At 48.0% G+C, this 22,894-nt stretch overlaps 8 protein-coding genes across 8 annotated transcripts; 2 read left to right on the forward strand and 6 right to left on the reverse strand.

Moving 5' to 3' along the window:
* Positions 1-2,764: 2,764 nt before the first annotated feature.
* ACHE_40796A (ankyrin repeat domain-containing protein) lies at positions 2,765-3,112 on the reverse strand (the record flags this gene model as incomplete). The annotated part of the gene is made up of 1 exon (XM_043279035.1): positions 2,765-3,112. The coding sequence occupies one exon, from the start codon at positions 3,110-3,112 to the stop codon at positions 2,765-2,767; it is 348 nt and encodes a 115-aa protein (XP_043136754.1).
* Positions 3,113-4,322: 1,210 nt separating this feature from the next.
* ACHE_40797S (DUF4419 domain-containing protein) lies at positions 4,323-4,939 on the forward strand (the record flags this gene model as incomplete). The annotated part of the gene is made up of 2 exons (XM_043279036.1): positions 4,323-4,684; positions 4,732-4,939. The coding sequence occupies 2 exons, from the start codon at positions 4,323-4,325 to the stop codon at positions 4,937-4,939; spliced, it is 570 nt and encodes a 189-aa protein (XP_043136755.1).
* Positions 4,940-7,350: 2,411 nt separating this feature from the next.
* Positions 7,351-8,679, reverse strand: ACHE_40798A (serine/threonine-protein kinase; the record flags this gene model as incomplete). Its single annotated transcript, XM_043279037.1, has 4 exons — positions 7,351-7,686; positions 7,742-7,989; positions 8,137-8,459; positions 8,507-8,679. 4 exons carry the CDS (start codon positions 8,677-8,679, stop codon positions 7,351-7,353), a joined length of 1,080 nt encoding a protein of 359 aa, XP_043136756.1.
* An 835-nt stretch (positions 8,680-9,514) lies between these two features.
* ACHE_40799A (uncharacterized protein) lies at positions 9,515-10,054 on the reverse strand (the record flags this gene model as incomplete). Its single annotated transcript, XM_043279038.1, has 1 exon — positions 9,515-10,054. The coding sequence occupies one exon, from the start codon at positions 10,052-10,054 to the stop codon at positions 9,515-9,517; it is 540 nt and encodes a 179-aa protein (XP_043136757.1).
* A 424-nt stretch (positions 10,055-10,478) lies between these two features.
* On the reverse strand, positions 10,479-11,032 carry ACHE_40800A (uncharacterized protein; the record flags this gene model as incomplete). The annotated part of the gene is made up of 2 exons (XM_043279039.1): positions 10,479-10,674; positions 10,734-11,032. 2 exons carry the CDS (start codon positions 11,030-11,032, stop codon positions 10,479-10,481), a joined length of 495 nt encoding a protein of 164 aa, XP_043136758.1.
* A 572-nt stretch (positions 11,033-11,604) lies between these two features.
* ACHE_40801A (uncharacterized protein) lies at positions 11,605-11,946 on the reverse strand (the record flags this gene model as incomplete). The annotated part of the gene is made up of 1 exon (XM_043279040.1): positions 11,605-11,946. The coding sequence occupies one exon, from the start codon at positions 11,944-11,946 to the stop codon at positions 11,605-11,607; it is 342 nt and encodes a 113-aa protein (XP_043136759.1).
* A 3,832-nt stretch (positions 11,947-15,778) lies between these two features.
* ACHE_40802S (arylsulfotransferase family protein) lies at positions 15,779-17,236 on the forward strand (the record flags this gene model as incomplete). The annotated part of the gene is made up of 2 exons (XM_043279041.1): positions 15,779-16,483; positions 16,544-17,236. The coding sequence occupies 2 exons, from the start codon at positions 15,779-15,781 to the stop codon at positions 17,234-17,236; spliced, it is 1,398 nt and encodes a 465-aa protein (XP_043136760.1).
* An 80-nt stretch (positions 17,237-17,316) lies between these two features.
* ACHE_40803A (type I iterative PKS) lies at positions 17,317-22,886 on the reverse strand (the record flags this gene model as incomplete). The annotated part of the gene is made up of 4 exons (XM_043279043.1): positions 17,317-18,891; positions 18,939-19,706; positions 19,766-21,996; positions 22,052-22,886. 4 exons carry the CDS (start codon positions 22,884-22,886, stop codon positions 17,317-17,319), a joined length of 5,409 nt encoding a protein of 1,802 aa, XP_043136761.1.
* Positions 22,887-22,894: the final 8 nt, after the last annotated feature.

Genomic DNA, 22,894 nt, shown 5'->3' on the forward strand with positions numbered 1-22,894 from the left:
CAGCGTGCAAAGCAGGAAGATCCAAAAGTCCTAAATCAGTGGTTTGAGACTGTACATGCAGCTATTCAAGAACATGGGATCCATGAAGATGACATCTGGAATTTTGATGAAACTGGCTTTGCAATGGGACTCTGTACAGCATCTAAGGTAATTACTGCAGTAGAACGCAGTGAAAGGCCTCATACAGTTATCCAGGGCAACCGTGAATGGGTTACTATCATTGAATGCATCAACTCAAAAGGGATTTCCATACCACCAGTGGTTATCTTAAAAGGGAAAGAACACCAAGCTCCTTGGTATCAAGAGCCTAATCTTCATCCAGCCTGGAAGCTTACAAATAGCGCCAATGGGTGGACAACAGATGAGATAGGCCTTAAGTGGCTGAAGCAAGTGTTTGATCCTTTTTCCAAACCATATTCAACTGGTGCAAAGCGGTTGCTTATACTTGATGGCCATTCAAGTCACCAAGCTGCAGAGTTTGACAATTTCTGCAAAGAGAATGCAATTATCTGTCTTTGTATGCCTCCACATACATCTCATCTTCTTCAGCCACTTGATGTTGGTATTTTTGGGCCGCTTAAACGCGTGTACAGAAAACTAGTCGAGACGATGATGGTGGCTGGAAATAACCACATTGATAAAGTGGATTTTCTGCATCTATATTCTCCTGCGCGTGATCAGGTTTTCACTGGAAAGAATATATGCAATGGCTTTGCAGGTGCTGGTCTTAAGCCATTTGATAAAGGCCGGGTTCTTACAAAGATTACTTTTCAACTTCATACGCCGACACCACCTCTTATTGAAGCTGAAGGGTCAATTTCCTCTGCTTTGCAAACACCTCAAAATCCTCGCCAAATTGATCGCAAGGTTTGGAGCCTACAGAGAAGTCTTCAAAAGAAGAGAACGCCTTCTAGCAGTCCAATCTCTCATATTCAACATCTTGAAAAGGCAGCGCAGATGGCAATGAATATGAACCTTCTTCTTTTACAAGAAAACAAAGTTCTGCGTGCTGAAAATGAGCGAAAGAAGAAGAAGGCAAGGACACATGGTTCTCTAGGGACTGATCTCTTTATGTCTGTATAGGAAGGTCGCGAGCGCATTCAGCAGCTTGATCCACAGCTTAATGCACAGGTTGATGAGCCTATACCTGTAACTTATCAGCGCGCTCCACCACGCTGCAGTTGCTGTGGGACTGTTGGACATACTATCAGAAGGTGCCCTAGTAAATAGTTATTCATTCCATCTTTTAAATGGCCTAATTAAAGGTGTTTGTAGTTGAAAAGCTTCAAAAATCATGTTGATTGCGGCGAAGGTGCGCAACTCGGCCGTGGATTACGTTAATATATATCCCAGAGACCAGTACCGTGACTTCTACATGCCTTGGATGTACTCACTCTGGCCCTTACAAAGAGGCCTGTCACAGGTCACGCCCATGTGATCTAAGGCGCTGGTCAGTTTGGGAAGGACCAATTCCCAGGCCTCTTCCTGGCCCGGTATATCCCAAACTTGATATTGAATTCAGGCATCCAGGGAGGGTTGCTTGCTTTCGACCACCGAAAAACCGACCAAGGGTCTGGATGGAGGACTATTTACTGGCGAACATAGGGGCTCGTCACGGTGTGGGATATTGGGAGAGCTGTCTGCACAACACTCATCTTTCTTCGTGGGTGAACTGACTGACACGCTAGATGGCGCGATTTGAGGCAGAAGGGCCGGTGGCTTCAAAGACAGTATCACCTCTGTTAAATCGGTGGTTGTTTTCACCTCGACCTCTTCTTCTTGGGGCGCATGGTCGGTAATGTGAACTCCGTGGCTGGTAGTGGTAGTTAGCCCTGATTGCTCGTGATCAAACTGGTCACTTGCATCCGGGGCCGTTTCCAGCAGTGCTTTGCAGAGCTCAAAGTCGTCTTCATCAGCTTTGTCACTCTTCCTCAGCTTACTCAAATCGACCAGTGATTTATCTGCACTGCTTGCCAGTAAAAACTCAGTCACCGCGACATGGCCCCCTTGTATTGCCCAATGTGAAGTAACACTTCTCCTGTTTTTACATTCTTCATGTTCACCCGAGCACCATGATGAACTAAAATCTGGCACATTTGGAGGTCTCCTCGCTCGACGGCCCATTGGAGAGGCAGGTCGCAATCGCTGTCGCCTGCTTTGAGATCGGCCTCCTTTTCGATAACAGATTCTGCTACATCGTACAACCCATGGGAGACAGCCAGATGCAAAGCTGTGACTTAATGATCACTGTAAATGTTTCTAACCTTGACCCTGCTTTCCAGTAACACCATGGCTGCTTCAGTCTGGTTGCCTTCAATTGCCGCCTGAAGCAGTGTATATCTGAGTTTGTCCATCATATCAAGGTTTGCACCTCTTGAGATTAACATGTTTAGCACTTTCAACTTTCCAGAAAATGCAGCTATTGCCACAGCAGGCATATCCAGATGATCATGCACCTGATTGATGTTCACGCCTGCATTTAACAAGGTGTCGGCAACCTGATGTTGATCCCTGGCGGCAGCGTTCATCAGCAGCGTCCGCCCTTCTGAGTCCACGATGGCATCAACATTTGCACCGGCCAACATGAGCTCTCCACACCTTCTAAGCTGTCGCTTTGACAAGCGCATTGCAAGATTGTGGTACAGTCATTCACTGGCTGGTCAACGTCCATGCCATATATCTCTCAGGCATCCAGTAAAAGTCAGAGTGTTGTGACTCTGACTTTTGCTGTGGCTGTATGCAGCAGTGTGAAGCTGTCATGTTCTCATTTCACATCCAGTCTGGCTCTGTGGCATAATAGCACTTCCATGACCTTGTGGTGTCCATTGGTGGATGCGATGTGGAGAGCTGTTGAACTGTTGGGCAAACCCAGCTCGGGATCCGCGTTGTGCTCCAATAATACACCCACAACATTGCGGTAATTGTGAGCAGAGCCAATATGCAGTGCTGTCCAGCCCTTGGCGAATTTCTCGTTAATATTGGCGCCTTCTTTAATTAGCTCAGATACGACACTGGGCTTGTTTTCTAGAGCAGCACGCTGTAGGGGGCTGGAGGATTCAATTGCAGCTGCGGAGTTGCTTCGCATACCCAATTTGAGCACTTTTTGCTGCATCCTGGAGATTTGTTGCGAGATATCAAGCTAGAAGAAAGTGTGGCTAGGTTACCAAAGGGACTGCGGCGAGAACCTTCAGAGAAACAACTGAATGGGCGTCATGTGCCTGTTGAATGAGGAAGAAACTAGAGAAAAGAGTCCTGCCATCAATCATAACTGTAAAGGTGGTGGTGGGCTTGCTATTCAACCGAAATATAAGCACTAATGTAATGGCGTTAGGGTAGTCTTGACTCAGGGCTGTGGTGCCCAATTGTACACGACAGCCATTCTCCAAAACGCTTGATTACCAGCTTTTAGACTCTCAAGGCCTATGATAAAGCCGGTCGCGTTCAAAATTGAGTGGCGCAGCAAAACGCGTCATGCCTTGTTTTGTATTTCAGGTTGTACGATATGCATTGTTGCCTGGTGAAGGATGGGCTGTGTTCAGCCTCACGATCTGTTGCCACTCAATGGACAAACCAGCTGAAGCTGGGGAAGACTCCCCAGTGCACAGCCTCTCAGCCTCATTCTGAAACTCTTGTTCGCAAGGCTCACAGCCCCTATCCTAGCTGCTGAGAAATTTGAGGTTAACCAGATATAAAGAGCGACCGACATTTGGGGGCTTACTTGCTGTCAGTCTTGCCAAGAAAGCATCGCTATTCATCTTGTGTCTTGACATCAATATGCCCATCACTCTCACCACGGCTGTCCATCCACCTCGCAAATGGAGAACCCCCAGTGTATCCACCGCGGAGGAGCTGCTTGCCTGCTCTTGTCTGGAAGAGCAGCGCCAAAGCCAAAGACTCATCAAGAGCTCCTTTCTGCAGAGTTCCTTTCACAGTCCCATATCTCTGCCTCTGAGCACGGCTTTGTCTGGGCCGTGTTCCACGCCTATAGCCACCATCACAACTTGATTCTCCGGCTGGAAGATGTCTGGTTCTTGATATTGACTCAACTCAGCTTCTTTCTAAATGCCCATGCTGAGGAGCTCTGATCCTTGTTTGTTTCGCACGAAGGGCAGAAAGAACTGGAAGTAGTTTCTTTGGCAACGATCGACGATGCGGACTTTGGTGCATTGGCCGTGGAGATGAGCACGCTGATCGAAAAGAATATTGTGGATCCCGAGTTTCAAGCCTGGATGATGCCCAATTTCAGTACAACCACTGAGTCAGATACTATGGTGACGGCAATCTTGATGATGGGTACTTTGCAGAAATATTTCTCCTACAAAATGGAGCTGTGTTGTGGAATTCCATCCGTCACTTTGTTGGGAGAGCGAGAGGATTGGGAGAAACTCGTGAAGAAGCTGGACAGGCTCTATCAACTGGGGGATGAACCAGCCCGATTCGCTCAGCTTCTTCAGCCCGTCCTGAATAATTTTGTGGCCTCCTTTGATCGTCCTGAGTCGCCGGATGTGCTGGACTTCTGGAGCCGATGTGCCCATGAGCACTCCATGTTAAGCGGGTTGGACTATTTAACGGGCTGGGTTACAGTCTTCTGTTTCTGGGATGCCGATGGCAAGCTGCTGTATCAAGGACCCATCCATCTGACTTCATCTGCTGAGTTCAAGGCACGAGGCTCGACACTGGGTTAGTAGACGCATTGTCCCGCCGTATCGACACTGATGATGTGCCCTCTAGTTTCGCCTCCGTGCCCGTGACCGTCGATGACAATGGGAAAATGTATGACACAGTGAAGTTGGCGGGACTGGTCGGCATCCAAGCGCAATCGAGCGGAGTGATGTTAGATTCACCAGAAGAAACGGGGCTGGATTCCATTCAGCCGGTGTTGGGATGGTGGATGTATGAAAAGCGGAAAGACAGCGCCGGTAAGACCGTGGATATTTAGATACTAGCCTTACAGCCTTACAAGGTAGTGATTCCATTCCGGGTGAGAGAATAATAGAGAGCCAATTCCATCCTAGTACTTTTATTATAAATCATTAATTCTCCTCCGCCTGCTTCACCCGCGAAAAGATCTCCAAAAAGGTCTCGGGCTTATCGGCCCCTTCCACCGCATACATGCCCTGCACCATGAAATACGGCATCCCGGTCACCAACTGTCGTCGTGCTTTTTCCGCCTCCGCATCCACCTCCTTCCCACCCTCCTCCTGGCCAACACCTCCCACCCCAGGTTACAGAGCTCGCCAGATATCCTTGCTTCATCTGTACAACCTGCCCAGATGCCTCCGCACCACCTTGGCTGTAGTAACAATGTGTCGACTTTAAACCCGCCTTCCCTTGATACCTTTTGAGCCTGGATCTCCAATTTTGGCTCTGTTTTCAGGAGCTAATTGAAACAAGACGCGTTTCCCATCGTCCCATGCAGATCCAAAATCTTCAGGCAGACTCATACAGTAGCCCAAGCCTGCAGCTCGACAGCATTCCTCTGACCTGCCTAATTCCCGATCATTACTTCCTTGTGGGGTTTCCGCTCAACCTTTTCTCTCCCGGGTCCCCTCGCCTCCCCATTCTCATATATTAACCCATATTCGACGTGCGATTCAATGCTTCGCTGGCCACTCGATCTTTAGGGTTCCGCCGAGGCAAACTCATCGATATCCAATAGAATTGATAAGACCGGCTTGCCATGTTTGGTTATATATCTTTAAAAGCAGTTGTACTATAAATTGATATTGTAATGGCTTCCTGGGTCTATTGGAATGTTTTAGGAACCTGGCAATGAGTTTTTTTAAGTGTAAAACGAGGACCTGTGAATTCCCGCTTCCGGTTAGTTTTGCCGTTTCTGGTATAGCCTCCTGATACGCCGTACTGTAAACACCGCCCGCCTGGCCTCCCAATATAAAAGAGCTCTCCCTCACTGTTCTGACTTCGTCTCCTCCCACATCTTTTTCTCCTGCCGACCTCCCTCCCATATTCTGCACTCACCCATATTCCTGGCCATGTGAACTCTGCCACCCCCTCTTTTTTTTTTTTTTTCCCTTTCGGAAACTGCGGCTGCGCCCTTTTCCTTTTCCTCGTTTACGTTGACTGGCGTTTTGAGCTATTTCTGTCTGCCTCTTAATTTTAACGCAGTGGATTGATTCATATTCTCTGCTCCCGAGGCTTTTATTCATAATCCATTTACTTGAGGTCTTGCTTTTCTGGACGCTTTTCAATGGTATCCGCCCTTTCAACTCCCTTATCAACGAAGGGTATTGATTCCAAGCTTGACAGACTCCCAAGGCTGATTATGGCTTACCCAACCTCACTTTTTGCCCTGTTCTGCGAGCGCCCCTCTGCGTCACATTTCTGCTCGAATAATGCCGATCCCATGTGCCGTTTATGCGGTTGGAACACCCAGGTGACAATGAATTTGCGTCTGGGAGAAACAAATCCAATAACATAAATGCCTCACCGGCCATTCCGTTGGTTATTTTCGCCACAGTCAGCAGTCACATTCCCGCAGATTGCAGTTCTATAAAATCTAGAACCAAACCTCACTGCCAATTAATGATTGGTTGGAGCTCTGTCATTGAATTTCCATTCTGCTGTGCTCCGTGACACACTACCATGGAAAGGACAACACTACAAGAACCCAGTCTGGGAGTTTCATGTTTGTTTTTATATGGAGTCTGATCCGGGGTCTTCATTAAAGCTTTCCGAACTAGGTGAATATAAAGGTTTTCTGCTGCCTGCCCATAGTTCCTCTTGATATCCTGTCTAGATTTATACTGGCAGGGCCTGGTGTCTATCACAATAGCTAATTATTGAACCTAAGTCTTGACTCGGCGTTTTCGAATTCCTTATCTTTGCGAGAATCAACAATTCTCGGCTGCGCATGCGCCAAAGTCTTCATTGTACTTGATCTGGTCAGTTCTTCATGCACCTCTCCTTGTGAGGTCATCTGGTGGGAGTTCATCTTTTGGTCCACAACCTGTAACCCTTATATCGTGCAGTCAGTTCCAGAATCTCATGAACAATTCAGCGTGAGATCTCGTCAAAATCTGTGGAAGACTCGCCCAGTACTTTTATGCTTGCCCAAATCTGTCATGCCCAGGCCCATCTGTTGTCGAGTATCAGCATTGAACTGTCGATCCAATAATTGCTACGCAGCTACAAAACTTACAAGTAAAGATTCTTTCTGCAATATTACCTGGTGTTTTTTTGTATGAATCTTTCACAACAAGGGGGATCGACGGGGCGAATCATATCTATGCCCCTTAGCACTCTTGCTACTTCATGACTTTTGACGGACTTGTGCCCTCTAGCTGGTATACCACCTCGATGCAAATCAATAATATGTACATGTCTTATGGTTCAGTCTCTAAACCAAGGATCACTTAGAATTTCGCTCGCTGAAGCCCTGGCGGACGGCTCGAACCGTAGCAATTTTCGAATTATTTGGCCCAGCTTGGCAATATCCTCACTTGTGAAGTCTTCTCTTCGCTCACCATCAAAATACATATTCCCCAGCCATTCTTGCAATCCAGGTCCCGAGCTTTCTGCACCAACTCCGCCGCCCATTGCTTCCCATAAGCCTAGCCATCTTTCAGGTAGTGCTTCACTTGTCATCTCTAGCATTTGGTCCACAAGAATCTTGGGCGTTATTAAGAAGCTATCAAAGGGCAGTTGGCCAACGAAGAGTTCGAAAAGCTATCATGCCTATTAACTTCGATCAACTGAACTTGTAGTTGGCAGCTTTTCCTACCAGACATCCCAGGCTCCACAAATCCACACGATAATCCAGATGGTCTCCAAATATAACTTCAGGTGCCCGAACTGTTAGCGGTGTGTGAAGCGTTTGAGGGATGGTTTGCTGCAAGAATGATTCGCCAAAGTCGACAATCTTGATGATATTTGACAACGGCCATGAATGCGTCCCAGCAGGTCTGACAACATATTCCGGTATACCAGGTTCTAGAGCTTTACCGTCACTCCTGTGGACATGTCCAATTTCTGGCTTTCCTAACGTCTCAATGAATTCCTTATCAGATACGTTGTCCATGGACAGTATGGTGAAAGCCAGATTGCGAGTATGAAGGTCTATGCAAGGTGAAAACTATTTCAAAATGCTCTTAGAAGAAACATGTAGGTATGACCCACCTCCATGTCCAATTTTCTCTTGGTGCAGAAATTCAAGTCCAGAAACAACCTGTTTCGCAATGGTCTTAGCGAGTTTTCCAGGAAGTCTCCCATCAGAAAAGCGTGCATCTATCATGTCAGGAACACTAGGCCCTAAGAGCTCAAATACCAAGCAGCGATGTGTTCCGTTAGGTCCCTCTAAATCGAAGTCATCAACCACATGCATGACATGTGGAGAATGGGGATGTATTGATGCTAGTTTCTTCATAACGTTGAGCTCGCGATGCTCCCTATCATCATCTTCCTCAGCAACACGGATCTTGACCGCAACGTAAGTGCCTTCTCTGAGATTAAGTTAGTGGCGTTTGGCTAAAGAAACAATTTGTACGACCTTTCATCTCTTGCAGCCCAGACAGTTGAGTAACCTCCCCATCCTAGCTTATGCAGTATCTTGTATCTCCCGTCGGCGAGAAAGCCTCCCAATGTAATTGGATGGTAGCCTCCTTTTGCATAGCGATGAAGAGGCTCAGCATCAATGGTACAGGAATACGGAAATTGATCCATTCGAGGTAGTGTGGAAAAAGAAGAGGTGAAGTTAAAAGTGAAAGATAGAAGAACGCTCCGTGATGTGACGAGACTCGTTGTAATCATCCGGTGGATAGTGCCAACACGCATAGTAAATCTCTACACGTAGATGAACGATGGCAACTTTGTGGTTTAGGCTGACAACGGCCAGGCACTTGGTTTGGGCCAAATGTCGCATGGCTTGGCAATCACGCAAAACACAATGCGGGCCAATCATGTGGTTTCGGAACGCGCCCAACAAATATCCTAGCGGTAATTCATTGGCAGGCAATGTCTACATCTCAGCACGTACCCCTTTCCTTTTCCCATTGCGAATCAAAGCAAAGAGTAAGAAGCGCTTCTGCATTTTGATAATATCCGCACTATTTCCAATATACGTCTCAGTGGCCAATTGGCTCGACCTTAATGACATGCTGGAGCTGCTGAAAGACGGTGTTTCATCCCAAGACGGCTTTCATCTCTTGGGAATACATTCCAGCTTGATATGGAGGTCATAGTGATGAATATTGGCGGCATGTGCTAAAAATTCAGCAATATTGATGAAAGTAGGGAGTTTGCTGCAAGTTTCCCAGGTGCAGCGTACTCCATCGTGTGCGTTCATAAGGTGACCAATCAGATGACGATGGAGAGAATCCTTCCTTTTTGATGGAAACTTGTGTGGATGGGGATTAGAAAGTGAGCGGCGGGATATACCACAAAAGATGATACATACATCTGTGGGGCTCTCCAGGGACTTCTCTTCTGACAGGAAGGCTTCTTTTCCCTGAGATGTCTCACTCTGCTCATCATCCCCATCCCAGTTGGCTCGTTTGCCTCAATGATTTGGTTCACAGAGGTGCAAGAGTGCGACCAAGTCCTCAGTAACTTGGATACATTTTGCAAGTAGTCTATCCTTGTCAAAACACTCCCCCTCCAGACTGTAGAATGACTCCACTAGATGAGCTCTTTCAGGAAAAATGTAATCCAGGATGGGAGGCTGCCAATCTTCATTGCCATCCTTGGTACTGTCAGCATCACAATTTTCTGCACCAGATTTACCCAAGAGTTGCTGGATTTGTCTGTCGATTTCTAGTATGGGTGCCGTATGGAAATAATCTTTTCTGGCAGTCTGCTGAGTATTATCTTGTAGGGCCTTCCTTAACTTGGTGAGCTTCCTGCTGATTTCATCATGCCTCTGATAGAGGTCAGGGAAATGATTTCGAGCATTCTGAATGGTGCCAGCCAGGGATCGCATTTCTTCCTTTAACTCCCATTTCTCTCGCCTGAGTTCCAGAATTTCAGGATGTTGATGAATAGCCTGTAGCTGCTCATCAGTAATGTTTGAAGGGGCCAGTGGATCTCTGTTCCTAAGCATGCCCACTGCTCTCTGAAGAAGACCCTCCTGAGTGGGCTGAAGGAGGACCACATGTTGAAGATCTCGCTGGATAAATTCCGCTTGGTAATGCTTTTCAAAAATAAAGTCTCCAGACTGGCCAAGAACCCTCTTCTGCTCTTGACTGGTAAAGTGGCCTGTTCCAAGCATGTTAGGCAAATCCAATAATTCATTTAAAGCCCCCATACCCATCAGAATCACAGAGGTCCTATGAAGGACAATAGGGCCACATGCAGAGATACTTACAATTGGCTTTGTTTGCAGTCCAACATCAGAAGTTGTAATGGCCTAGGTTGTCCTCAAATCCTCCATCCTCTCTCAGATCTTTGAGTGCCAGCTGGCTCAAGTCATAAGTCATTGGTAGCGTCAGATGAACCCTGTAGCCATACTGAGTTCAAACCACACATCAAAGTAGGGGAAGGTTCAACTTATCCTTTTTCCACTGAAGCAGAAGAGCTCTGATACGCCTCGGAACCTTAATCCACCAGATCAACTCTGGGGTCAGCTCATTTTTGAAAGCGTCATCCCAGAAGGCTAGTGACACAATTTGAGCAATTGGACAGTATGCCAATTGATAATCTCCATGCATGAAGAACTTTGTCCTTCGCCCCAGCAATGTCAGTAGACATTAAAGTTTGCTGAAAAAATTGGGAAAACTTACCTATCAGCACCCTCTGGCCGGCCCTTAAGATTACAAAATTCAATGATGGCACAGAGAACGTCTCGACCATCATCTGGGTTTCTGAGGTAAAAGAGCTCGATACCCCTGTAACATATAGTATTGGGAAGGTCATTGGGTGAAATCCATTGAGGAAGATCACTCTTAAATGAATCACCCTGCTTGCGCTTTCTTGGGCCGAGCGAAAGCAAGCCATCTTGTGATGCATTGGGATCATTTGTAGCATCTTGCTGCGGAAGTAGCACACCTGGTTGAGTCCCTGTGATGGAGGACCAGAGCATGATCACAGCTTGCTGGATAATCATGCTCCCATGACGGAAGAAAGAAGAATGGACCCAGTGGTGGCATAAAAAGGACGCAGAAATCATCTATGTCCAGTGTGCTCTTCTTTTTCACGCGCCTACTGATCTTGCGCTCTGCAGGAAAAACTTGTTCAAGGTACTGTTGTCTATTGAGTATCCAGGTGTAAGAATGGAACAGGAAGCTTAAACATACTTGTCGCATCTGCTCATGAACATGATGATTTACAGGCCGGCGGGCAAACAAGCCAAAGTATTGGCACAAGTGCCGCCAATATTCATCATAGGTCTGAAGTCTTTTCTACGCGAGGTCCTTGACATCCAGTCAAGAAAGTTCATATAGATGGCTTTGTCTTCTGACAGTAGATATTCCACATAGTCCTTGTTTGAATGTGCACAATATCTGCAGGCTGTTAGTTTTATTGGAACATTCTCTGGTCCATCATGAGAGTGAAGAGATGACGTGCCTTCGCCAGTACCGTTCGACAACTGCAAGACCTTCAAGTGTCCTGGGCTTGTAGTTAGGGGGAAGCCACCCCAGATTTCAGAAATGCTCAAGTCTGATCTGAGTCTCCTCGCACAGGATAGGATCGGTCCAGTACTGGTGCTCGTTGGGGTTCGCAGGAGGAAGAGGAGGCGGCATCATTGAGACAAACAGATATAATATGAATAAAGAAAAAGGGAGTTTTGAAGGCAGTGCTCGCAACAGTTGACGCTGGGTTGGGAAGGAGAGTTCGTCGAGAGGCGTGACGAGAGACAAAGAGATGGCCAGAAAAGGGAGACAAGGGGAAGAGAAAAAGTGACATTTTATACGGTCGCCCAGGGAAGCCTGTAGGAATCAGAGAGAAGCTGTATTTCACAGCGAGGGAAGCCATTTTCGGCAGCGATTCGGTCATGAGTCGAAGAGGTTCGCAGGGTAAGCCAACATGCTACAAAGAAAAATGGGCTTGGCGGGTGCAGAATAGTGGCCGGATCACGTGTGTAAATCGTTCAAGCAGCAACCGGTCGCTGAAACGCCGTGTGGAAATGACACCGTAAACGGCCTCACTGGCGGTCATTTTCGGCGTCGATTTCACAGGTACCCACATTCTAGTTGTTAAGAAAACAAGAAAAGATGAATAAAGAGAAAGTTAGCCTCACTCTCATTAATATATATGGCTATCTGGCTCTCGCTCCATGAGACGTCCTTGTAAGGCGTTCTAATAGAGAAACAAGGCCAGCGAATATGTCACGGTTGGTAAGGATCGATCGGATAAATGGTTGGCCCAAGTAGCGAGGTCAGGAGATTCTTATAGTCGACGTGTGCACAAATATTGTAGATTAAGCACTCAATCAGCTGCGTATGCGCACATACGTTCGTTAGGCGAGATACGTCTTCGTTAACTAGTCCTCTCCATATAGACCTCGTTTAGTCCGGAATAATCGACTCCCGATTCCCTGAACCTGAGCTACCTGCTTCAGTTAGCAGGACTCCTAAAATGGCCGCCGAAGTAGCCCTTTTCGGCTGCCTGCTAACCGTCACATCGTTAAGTCGAGTGTCAGATGGGAAGAATGCGTTTGTTTATGTTCATGTTTTATATTAAGTCCTTTCAAGGAAGGCCTGGCAGCCTCGTAATGGAATATTCTCCTTATTGGGAGATTAAAATTTAGGATATTGATTCTATCATTTACTTCTTGTTCTGACTGGGAGAAACGAGGACTTCAACGACTTCTGTGCTCTGAGTCGTGCGTTCAGCACAGCTAATTCATTTTCCAGTTCAGGGCACCAAATAATCCATCTGTTCAGTCTGAACCTGATCCCAGTATGATTGCCGAAACTTACCACAATTTGGGAAACTCACGTCCTCGGGAGAAGTTGAGAGATCGACAATGGGCTCAACGCCTATACCAAGAATTCATTTGCGATGCTCCGTTCTCATAAGTTGAATTGAAAAGAAATTTCCAGGTTATGCGGCCACTCACCAAGCCAACGCCGACACAATCTACAGTCTGAGCGGACACAGGGAATGCCCCAGACAGCAAAGGCTTGCATAATGGATTGATTCTCGGCGATTGAATGGTAAAAATGAGCTGTAAGAGCAGTGAAGGGCCACTATCTGTACCTGCTCCGAGACACACACATTCATTATGACAGAGCATGTTTAAGATCCACAATTACGGGTGGGGAGAAATCGTTTTCGATGCTTTGAAGCAGCTCTTGCTCTCTCTAGCTTAGGGCTTTGCTCACTATCCAAACTAATTTCCTAATCTGGCCGGGGTGTGGTAATACAGTAATACCGTATTAATTATGTAAAATACCCCCACTTATGTAACCACCCCATAAATAAGCAGTGAGGTCCAACCTCTTCTCTCCTTTCTTCCTTCAACCATCCCTCAAAGTCCTGAGCACGCCTCAATACCACCTCTTTCTTCTATAACGTCGCCCACGGGCCTGGAACAGGCCCGTCCATACTATACAGCCATGGCTTGCACCGCGAACAACGGAACCCCAGCGATTCAACTCAGCCTCATCATCTACCAGGCCCAGCGACTTCAGCTCACAAAGAAACCACCATGGGCCTGCGCTGCCGGATCTAACGTTTGAGTCTTTCGTTGACTGTGATGATGCTGGGCTGTCGTCGTTGAATTGGCCGTTCGACCAGCCCCTTGATGACTTGATAAATCCGGAGACGTTGGGGATTTGTAATACAGAGAATTGCGCCCCTTTTCAGCGATCGGTGGATGGTTTGGATCTGTTCGGTCATGGGGTTGATATTCCAATATCGTCACAGTCGCCTACACATGCCTTTGATGAATTGGGAAGTGGTCCTCTAGAGGGGAGGCAGCAAGGACGTGTTCAGTCTTCCGACAACGATCCGATATCTCAAGGTTTTTTCATGATATATCCTCCCCTGATATCTTAGTTCTAACGTCTTTAGATTGCCAATCTCTGCCCACTCTTCTGCCTCAGCTCAATACATCGACTCCTTCCTCCAACTCAACCGGCTCAACGTTTTCCAAGCCAAAGCCTTCCCGTATAGAGAAACGCGAAAGTAATACCCTCGCTGCGCGTCGCTATCGCCAACGACGGGTCGACCAGATGAAGAACCTCGAAGCGGAACTTGAGAAAGTTAAGCAGGAACGAGACGAGTTGCGGATCCGGGTTTCGAAGTTGGAGGGCGAGACGGAAGCTCTCAGGGGTCTTGTTGGGAAGAGATAGATCGGCTTCAAGTTAGCATAGGTTAATTGATTATCAATCGTTGTACCCCTGGTATCGGCTTCCGCTATGGAAGCCCTACACTAGTAGACATGCTTCATAGTTAGCCACTATCCGACAACTCTAGCAAAGAATACAAGATATGTGTTATAACAGCTCAGACGATGTCGGCCACGAATTGATCCATCACAGAGTATCAGATCGGCAAAATGGATTCCTCATAGGGGGATATAGTAGGATTTGTAGATAAGCCGCATTGGGAAGGGTGGTAATTTTGTACTGACCTTTCATACGTAATATATAGCAGCTTCTTCGCTTTCCTCTTTTTTTTTTTTTCTTATTCCCAAAAATAAAAGCAAAGCCATGATATAGAACATATATACTAAAATATACTGATCTGTTATTGTATTGTACATCCTCTATGCTGCTCAAACCACTCTGTTCTACGGAGTATACACATGTATGAGTGCGTATCGTATCATTACCAGTAATTACCACTAACAATGAGTAGAAATGACTCATGATAACGCACTCTGATTGGCTGGTGGCATATACTCATTCAGCCCTAACAATTGCTCACAATTAATCAACATGAGCCATCGGAGAAAGATATCTCTGGACGCTCTCATGGTATGAGAATTAGGACTTAGGATGTTTGCAAAACTGTATTGAGCGCTAGAGTTGCAGCGAATCCGGTATCTCCTGGTGGAAAATGTAAATGCTGAAACTAGAGCTCGTCCTATTTGTTGTCTGTGGTACTTCAGGACCAGTACTAGCGGAAATTGATTCCAAATCGCAAGAAGGTATCTACTATTAAGATTTTAATCTCTGACGAAAAGCTCAAGTGTCAAAGATCTGTAGATACCTCTGCCCTTGGCAGAGACGCGGTCCGGAGATCTGAAATGAATGTGGATGGCTGAGAAGCAGTCCTATCTTGTCGACTGCATGCTGTAATTGGCTGCGCTTGTGGTAAGGAGGAAATCCCCTTGCCACTTGTGGACTCAGCAGGTCCGGGGGGTAGATGGTGTTCTCGTGGCTGGTGTGCACTTGTACATTTGTAGATCAAACCACTGGGCTGAGACAAACGTGCTAAGCTCAGGAAGGAGTTTAGTAATATATCGAGGCAAATGCATGGGTTATTGTTTTATTCCAAGACTTTAAAATTGGGATCATATATCGAAGTAAGGGATAGATGCATCTTGCATATTAACATGAGAACCCTCATGTTTCCAGAATGCTTCGAATATTGATAGATCAGTCAGTCCCTTGCTTGCTTATTCATCGCTTTCCTTGTTACCAATTTCGCGATTTGACGTGGTATATTAAGTCAACAGAAGAATCTTCAATACTCAATATAAATGTCTTTCTCTAATACTTTCGGATCAACCCGCACTATGACTTTAGTTAATTCATTTCCCTTCTACCTACTATTATCCCTATTCATCAACCTGACTACTTGCGCATCGCTCAAAGGAACGAATGGAGACTGGCCAATCTGGTCTTACAAATCCTCCAATGCAAATCCCCCACTCATGAACATCACCAAATATGGCCCCACAGAACCAGGATACATCTTTACCGCTCCAAGTCACCTTGTAACTCAAGGCGGGAATCCTACAATCTACGACACCGATGGCGAACTAGTATGGCAAGGACCGCACGGCAATATGACCTATTTCCGGCCGGAGATACTGCACGGCGAGCAGGTTCTGGTCTACTGGTCTGGTATGGCAACTTCCAGGGGCTTTGGACATGGGGCTTTTCATGTGTTGAATAACGCCTATGAGGAGATATATCGGGTAACACTATCTGAGGATGAGGGCTTTGTATCTGGGCTCCCTGGGGAAACGCCCAAGTCGTATATTGATGTGCAGGACGGATTTGTCACGGAGCGAGGAACAATTCTTGTTGGCGCGGTGAATGCTACGCGGATCGATCCGCAGCAGGTTGATGTCCCGGATGGAGTGGAATGGATTTTCAATGATTTGTTTTATGAGATTGATATCGTGAGCAACCGTGTGTTGTTCCGCTGGAGTACCCTGGAGCACCCGGAGGCGGCGAAGCCGGTAGATTCTCTGAAGCCTGTCGGGAATGATGGGAAGAATAAAGAGAATCCATGGGACTTCATGCACCTTAATGGATTCGTGCCTTATGGTGAGGGTTATCTCATCTCGGCTAATTTCATGGGGGCGTTGTATGCAATCGGCAAGGATGGGGCGGTTCAGTGGAAACTGAGTGTGAGAGCAATACAATTTCAAGCCAAGGTCGAGAAAAAAAACTAACATAACGGATTACAGGGCCTAACAGGCGGCGATTTCAAACTCGGCCCAGATACCCAGTTTGCCGGACAGCATAACCCCCGGGTAATCAAACAAACTTCCGACACCCTCACCATCTCAGTCTACAACGACGCAAAGGTCCCCAACCAAACTTTCATCTCACCATCCAGCGGCCTCCTGCTGGATCTTAATTTCACTTCCAGAACCGTCTCCCTGAATCGGAAGCTAGACGACCCCTCCGAGCCCTTCTATACCGAGTCTCAAGGGAACTGCCAAGGTCTCGACAATGGCCATTTCTTTGTAGGCCGGGGTTCGGTTCCTGAGATCGAGGAATACGATGCGAAAGGGAAATGTGTCATGAGGGCTACGCTTGGATATGAACCCTATTTTTGGGGAACTCATACAGCTTTCCGGCTTCCGTGGGTTGGTAAGCCGAATACAGCGCCAGAAGTATTTGCTTGCTTGTCTCATGGGGCGACAATGGTGTATGCTTCTTGGAATGGGGCTACTGATGTTCAGGCATGGGATATCTGGACGGGGAATCAAGGGGTTACCGGAGAGGATGTGGAGTATGTGACTACGGTGGGCAAAAAGGGATTTGAAACGGAGGCTCGTCTTGACGGGATACATTCTACAGTAACGGTCAAGGCCGTGGGTGGACCGAATGATGAGAGACAGTCAGAGCATGTTCGCGTACGGCAGAGTTGTTGATATTTATTTCTCGTCAATTCAGTAACAGAATCACAACAGAGATCTATAGCGAACTAGTTGCTGGGGAAATGTCAAGCATCTTACAACACAGCCCGTTGAATGAACCTAGCAACATCAACCATATGCGGACCAGGAGCAATAATCGAGAAATGATTCACATCACTCAGCACTGTAATGCGCATCTCCTGACCAACCAAAGACGCCCACCCCTCACCGCTGAAATCCGTCCGGTTATTGACCAGCCAAACCATCTCGCGGGGAGCATCAGGCCCCATCTCAGGCCATGGCATATCCGGCTTATTGCAAACACCATCGCGTGCATACACAAGATGAGTCTGTGGTGCTGGCACCGTCCACTCCTCATCCCAGGCCTGAACTTGATAGTCATCCAACATTCGAATAAAAGCGTCAAAGTGCGGACGCACCCATATCGGCGGAGCCCTCTTATTCTTGCTCCCGTAGAGCCCGAGACTCTGAAAGAAATCAGCGAGACGCCTGGGCGGATTCGTCAGCCCGACGGGGTTGGGCGAGTCGATGAGGATCAGTCGTTCCGTTGTCTGGCCAGCTCGAGCTAGTTGTTGTGCTGCCTCGTATGCACATATACCTCCTGCGGACCAACCGCCGAGATAGTATGGTCCGACGGGCTGAAGGCGACGGATTTCTTCCACATACTTGCCGACCATTTGAGCCAGTGTGCTCGGCATGTCCCAGGGTGTCTTCATCCAAGGGCAATTAAGACCGTATGCGGCGGTACCAGACTCAAGCTTTGGTAGAGAGGCGTAAGAGGACGAAGAGCCTGAGCCGGCTGGGAAGAAGAATATAATTTTCTCTGCCATCTGGGGATTGCCCCAGAGTAGGTTGGAGGTGGCGTGTGGTCCAGACCCCGGTTTCTGGCTAGGTTCTTGAGACTGGACGGGAACAACGGCTTGAGCTTGCTGCTTCTTTGGCTTCGGTTTTGGATTTGGGGTCTGGGACAGACCGAGAGACTTGCTGAGAGCCTCGAGATTATCATTCTCCATGAAAATGCCCGTCGAGAGACCAATTTTGAGACTTTCGGCCAGTTTACCGGAGATTGTCAGAGACAATAGCGAATCGATTCCCAACTCATTAAACGGAGTAGTGGGCGTCAAGTCACTAACAAGAACACCGGTTTCACTGGCAATTGTCGTGCGAATAACATCGATGACTGAATCGTCTGTTTCGGTGTCGGTTGAATCAGTCTTGTATCCGGAGTCGTCATTGCTACTCCGACTCTCCGTGGGCGTGTCCAGAGTTGATAGCCCCTCTTCATCCGCTGGGCCAAAGAAGGCAATGAGCTCCTTTGGAGTGGGATAGTCAAGGAAGAGAGTGGATGGTACATCGACGCCCAGCTCATCCTGGACTTTGCCGCATATTGTCAAAGACAAAAGCGAGTCGATACCGTGGTTGACAAAATCGTCATGAGGACCCATTTCTGTCAAGTCGACGCCAGCCTCCCTTGCGATAATCGCCATCACCCGGGTACCAATGTATGGTCTTGCTGTTGTATTCTTCGGTACCTGTTTGAGAACTGGGCGGGACGTTTGTTTCTTTTGAACAGGGACTTGCTGTGGAATTTGAGGACTGGTCCTTTGATGCGGCAGCCGGTCGAGGACATGTCGAGGAACGCCTTGGAACTGTAAACGATTAGTGGATGCTGTGCTCGGTCTTGTGAGGAACTTACCCTAACGCCCTCATATACTGCCACAACCTTCTGGTCCTCCAGGATATACGTATCGCCGATATATGTATTCCCAGTCCGAAGCTGCATGCGGCTGTGAACCTCATATTCCTTTCCCTTGACAAAATCAACAGCACACCGCATGTGCTCCCAACCAGCGTTGATGAACACCCCCGTCTTGAACGGGCTAGCATCGCTGCTATTCATGATAAACCCGGCGATATGTCCAAGGCTGTCGATCCAGCACGGGTTGAACGTGAATCCGTTTTCGTCAACTTGGAAAGATATCCGCGCCGTAGCCTCATGGTTCTCACTATCCAGAGTGACCTCTTGCATACCCTGGAAGCTGTCACCGTAATTGACAATAGCTGAGAAGAGTTGGTAGACGATGCGTCGTTTAAGCTTGTTCGCGCCACCAGTACCGCCATCAGCGCTAGCATGAAGGGAAGCAATCCGGCTTTGGATGAGGTAGCCATTGCGTTTGAATTCGTCTAGCCAGGCTTGCTTTGGTGTGAGACGGACCACAAAGTTGGCATGTACCAGAGTCTTCTTGCCTTGGTCGTTGACACTGAAGATCTGGAACGAGATAAGATCGTTATGCCAGTCTGCAGATGCTGATACACGGTATAGCTGGGGTTCTGTGTCTAGTCGAGAGACCAACGGGTTTGGTGCCGTCATGTCGGATACATCTAACCCGATGGCTTCGGTATCTTTGGCGACTTTCCGCATCATGTACTTAGTTATCGTGAGTGCAACTTCTGCGTACAGAGACTGTGAAGCCCAGTTAGCTTGCGTACACAACGTCGTATTATACAAACAACATAACTTACGGATGGACAAATCAGCGCATTGTTAACAACATGTCCTTCGAAGATAGAAGCCAATCGCTCATCGTGGATATCCGATTCAGCCAGGATGGTCGATATTTCAGAATTGTGATCTTCTTCAACCACCTTCTGGACGGAAGGAGAGAGATATCGCGGCACATCGGCTTTGACATCCTGAACTAGGTCGCCTTTACTCAGGCAGAAATTGTTCCGGTAAGGAATCCAGTAATTCTTCAGGTTCCAAGCATACCGCGGCAGCAATAACATTTCCGGCTGTGGCACATCTGACGGGCCCTTGTGGTATTCGTACCAATCAATATCAATTCCGTGCGAGTACAGTGTCTCTAAACCGGTCGTGAGCGCCAACCAGGCATCTGTGTTCTTCCGAAGCGAAGCAAGCGTGAGACTTTCGCGACCAAGGACTCCCTTGATCATGCCCGAGCAAGCTGGGTGGGATCCAATCTCCAGCCATAGTGTATTTGCTTGGACTAAGCCTCCAGATGAAGCTGCTGCAATTGCAGCCTGGAAGTCCACTGGTTGGCGGCATGCGCTGACGAAATACGAGGCGTCGAGAGACTCAGTGTCACCTGCCGGGATAACCTTTCCCAAAAGCGGTGAAAAGTAAGGAACCGAAGGAGCGTTAAACCGAACCCCATCTGCAACCTTCCTGAAATCCTCCAGGATTGGATCAACTTGAGTCGAATGGAAGGCATAGGGGATCTCCAGAGGGATACTGTCAACACCCTTGTCTGCTAACCGAGACTTCAACTGCATCAATTGCTCTGTTGGACCGCTGATAACATTGCTCGAGGGCTGGTTGAGACAGGCCACAGTACAGGCGGTGTCAGTGAGCTCGGGGAGGATAAGATCGGTGGATTGCTTAACGGCAAGCATACCATATGCTCCTAGGACGGCCCTTTCGGATAGCAAACGAGCCCGTGTACCAACTAGGTAGATCACTTCTGCGGCTGTCAGGACACCTGCAGCATACAATGCCGGGTACTCCCCAAGACTGTGGCCAACGGTGGCCACTGGAGAAACTCCAAGACGCTTCCAAAGACCGTACAGTGCCATCTGGATGCAAACAAGACCAAGTTGCGTGACTATCGGTGGTGTATCTTCGGCGCTGTCAGCGACACCGGTTACAAGGGCGAGAAAGCTTGGGAATCCTTGTCGCTCGACGATGTTGTTGAAGCGTAAGACGTCCACCTTGAACGAAGGGACGCAGTCGAACAGTTGCTTGCCAATCCCCTGGTAAGCGATACCTTGTCCGGTGAATACCATCGTGATCTTGGGTATTTTGGCCGCTGTCGGAATTGGCTTGTGGTTATCGATACCAGGAAGAGTGCTTTGCAGGTCATTTCGAATGGATTCCACGTCCGATCCAGTCACGATAACCCGGTATCCGTGGTGTATTCTTCGCGCAGTGGTGGTATATGACAGTGAAGAAAGTGAGGCCTCCGGGTTCTCCTTGAGGTAAGCAACGAGTCCCTCGATGTTCATCTTGAGCGACTTGTTATTCTTCGCCGTCACAGCTACTGGTAAACCCGCACGCTGGTCTCGTTTTGTTGGTTGTGGCCCACGAAATGGAGGAGCGTCTTCGAGAAGCAGGGCTGTGTTACCCCCAGCCGCACTGAAATTGTTCAGGAACGCAATGCGTTTTTCTCGAGGGATTTCCTCTCTGCTCCACGGCACAGGCTTGAAGGGAATGTGCACGTTCATTTCAGCCAAGTTTGTCGGGTATGTGTGATTGATCCTAGTCTTGATGCCGCAGTGCGGTGGAATAGTGTTATGCTTCATCATCATCAATACTTTGACCAGCGACGAGACTCCGGAAGCTGACTCGGCGTGTCCGATATTTGCCTTGACAGTGCCGAGGTGGAGAGGATTCTTTCTTCTCTTTTGTTGATTGGGCCCGAAAACAGATAGCACCGACTTCATCTCCGCAGCATCACCTGCTTGAGTGCCCGTGCCGTGCATCTCGACGTAGGTCACATCAAGAGGATCGACTCCAGCGCTTCGCATGACGTTGTTGAACAGGCTCGCCTGGTCACCGTCAAAGGGGCGAGTGATAGAGTCCGTGCGGCCACAGTGGTTCGTGAGTGCTCCACGAATCACACCATGGATGATGTCGTTGTCTGCGATAGCATCCTCGAATCGCTTCAAAATGACGGTTCCGACGCCATCAGAGCGACAGTATCCATCGGCCTCGTCGTCGAAAGCATTACAGTTCCCTACAAGCCAGATTTGTTAGTTAATATACACAAACCCTCAATTTAGGCACCATACCTTTGGTAGTCAGAAAGTGGCCTCGGTCCAGCCCAGAGAAACTGTCCGGACTGGTCAAAATGTTAACACCGCCGGCCAAGGCCGTATCGACTTTACCTCGCCACAAGTATGTGCAAGCAGTTTCAATGGCTGCAAGACTGGACGAGCAAGCCGTGTCGATACACAAGCTGGGTCCGCAGAATCGAAAGAAATAACTGATGCGACCCGGTAAGAAAGCGCGGTTTCCTCCTGGGACATAGTACGTATCAACATCCTGCCCACTGTGGACTTCACGCCAGTCATCACTGGTCATTCCATAGAAAACCCCAATGCGGTCTTGCTGGGTGGATGGAGTCGTATTGGGAACGAGACCAGCCATCTCAATGGCTTCGTAGGCAGAAGTAATAGTCAATCGCTGCGCAGGATCCGCATTCTCAGACTCCCGTGGAGACATGTTGAAAAATGGTGCGTCGAAGACACCTGGCTCCTTGATGAAGCAACCATACTTCACACGGCTGGTGTTTTTACGCTTGCCGGTAGGATCGTAATGGGCTTCCCAGTCGAATCTGTCTTCCGGGATTGTACGATGCACGTCACGGCCAGCGAGTATCAAATCCCAGAATTCCTCGTTGGAAGCTGAGTCGGGATATCTGCCTGAATAGCCAATTATGGCAATGTTTGACTGGGAAAATTTGCCGGTCGTATTGAATCCAGTGTCAGGAAAGGGCCCCTCCCTTATGGAATCGATGGTGTTTACCTTCACATCCAGGGTTTCCGGTAGTCCAGAGGATATGAAAGGGCCACTGATGGATGAAACTTGATAGATAGTGCAGTTTGTGACCTCGCGTTGTTGCATGTTACTGG

Source organism: Aspergillus chevalieri, chromosome 4 (genome assembly GCF_016861735.1).
Source record: "Aspergillus chevalieri M1 DNA, chromosome 4, nearly complete sequence".
NCBI classification, from domain to species: Eukaryota; Fungi; Ascomycota; class Eurotiomycetes; order Eurotiales; family Aspergillaceae; genus Aspergillus; species Aspergillus chevalieri.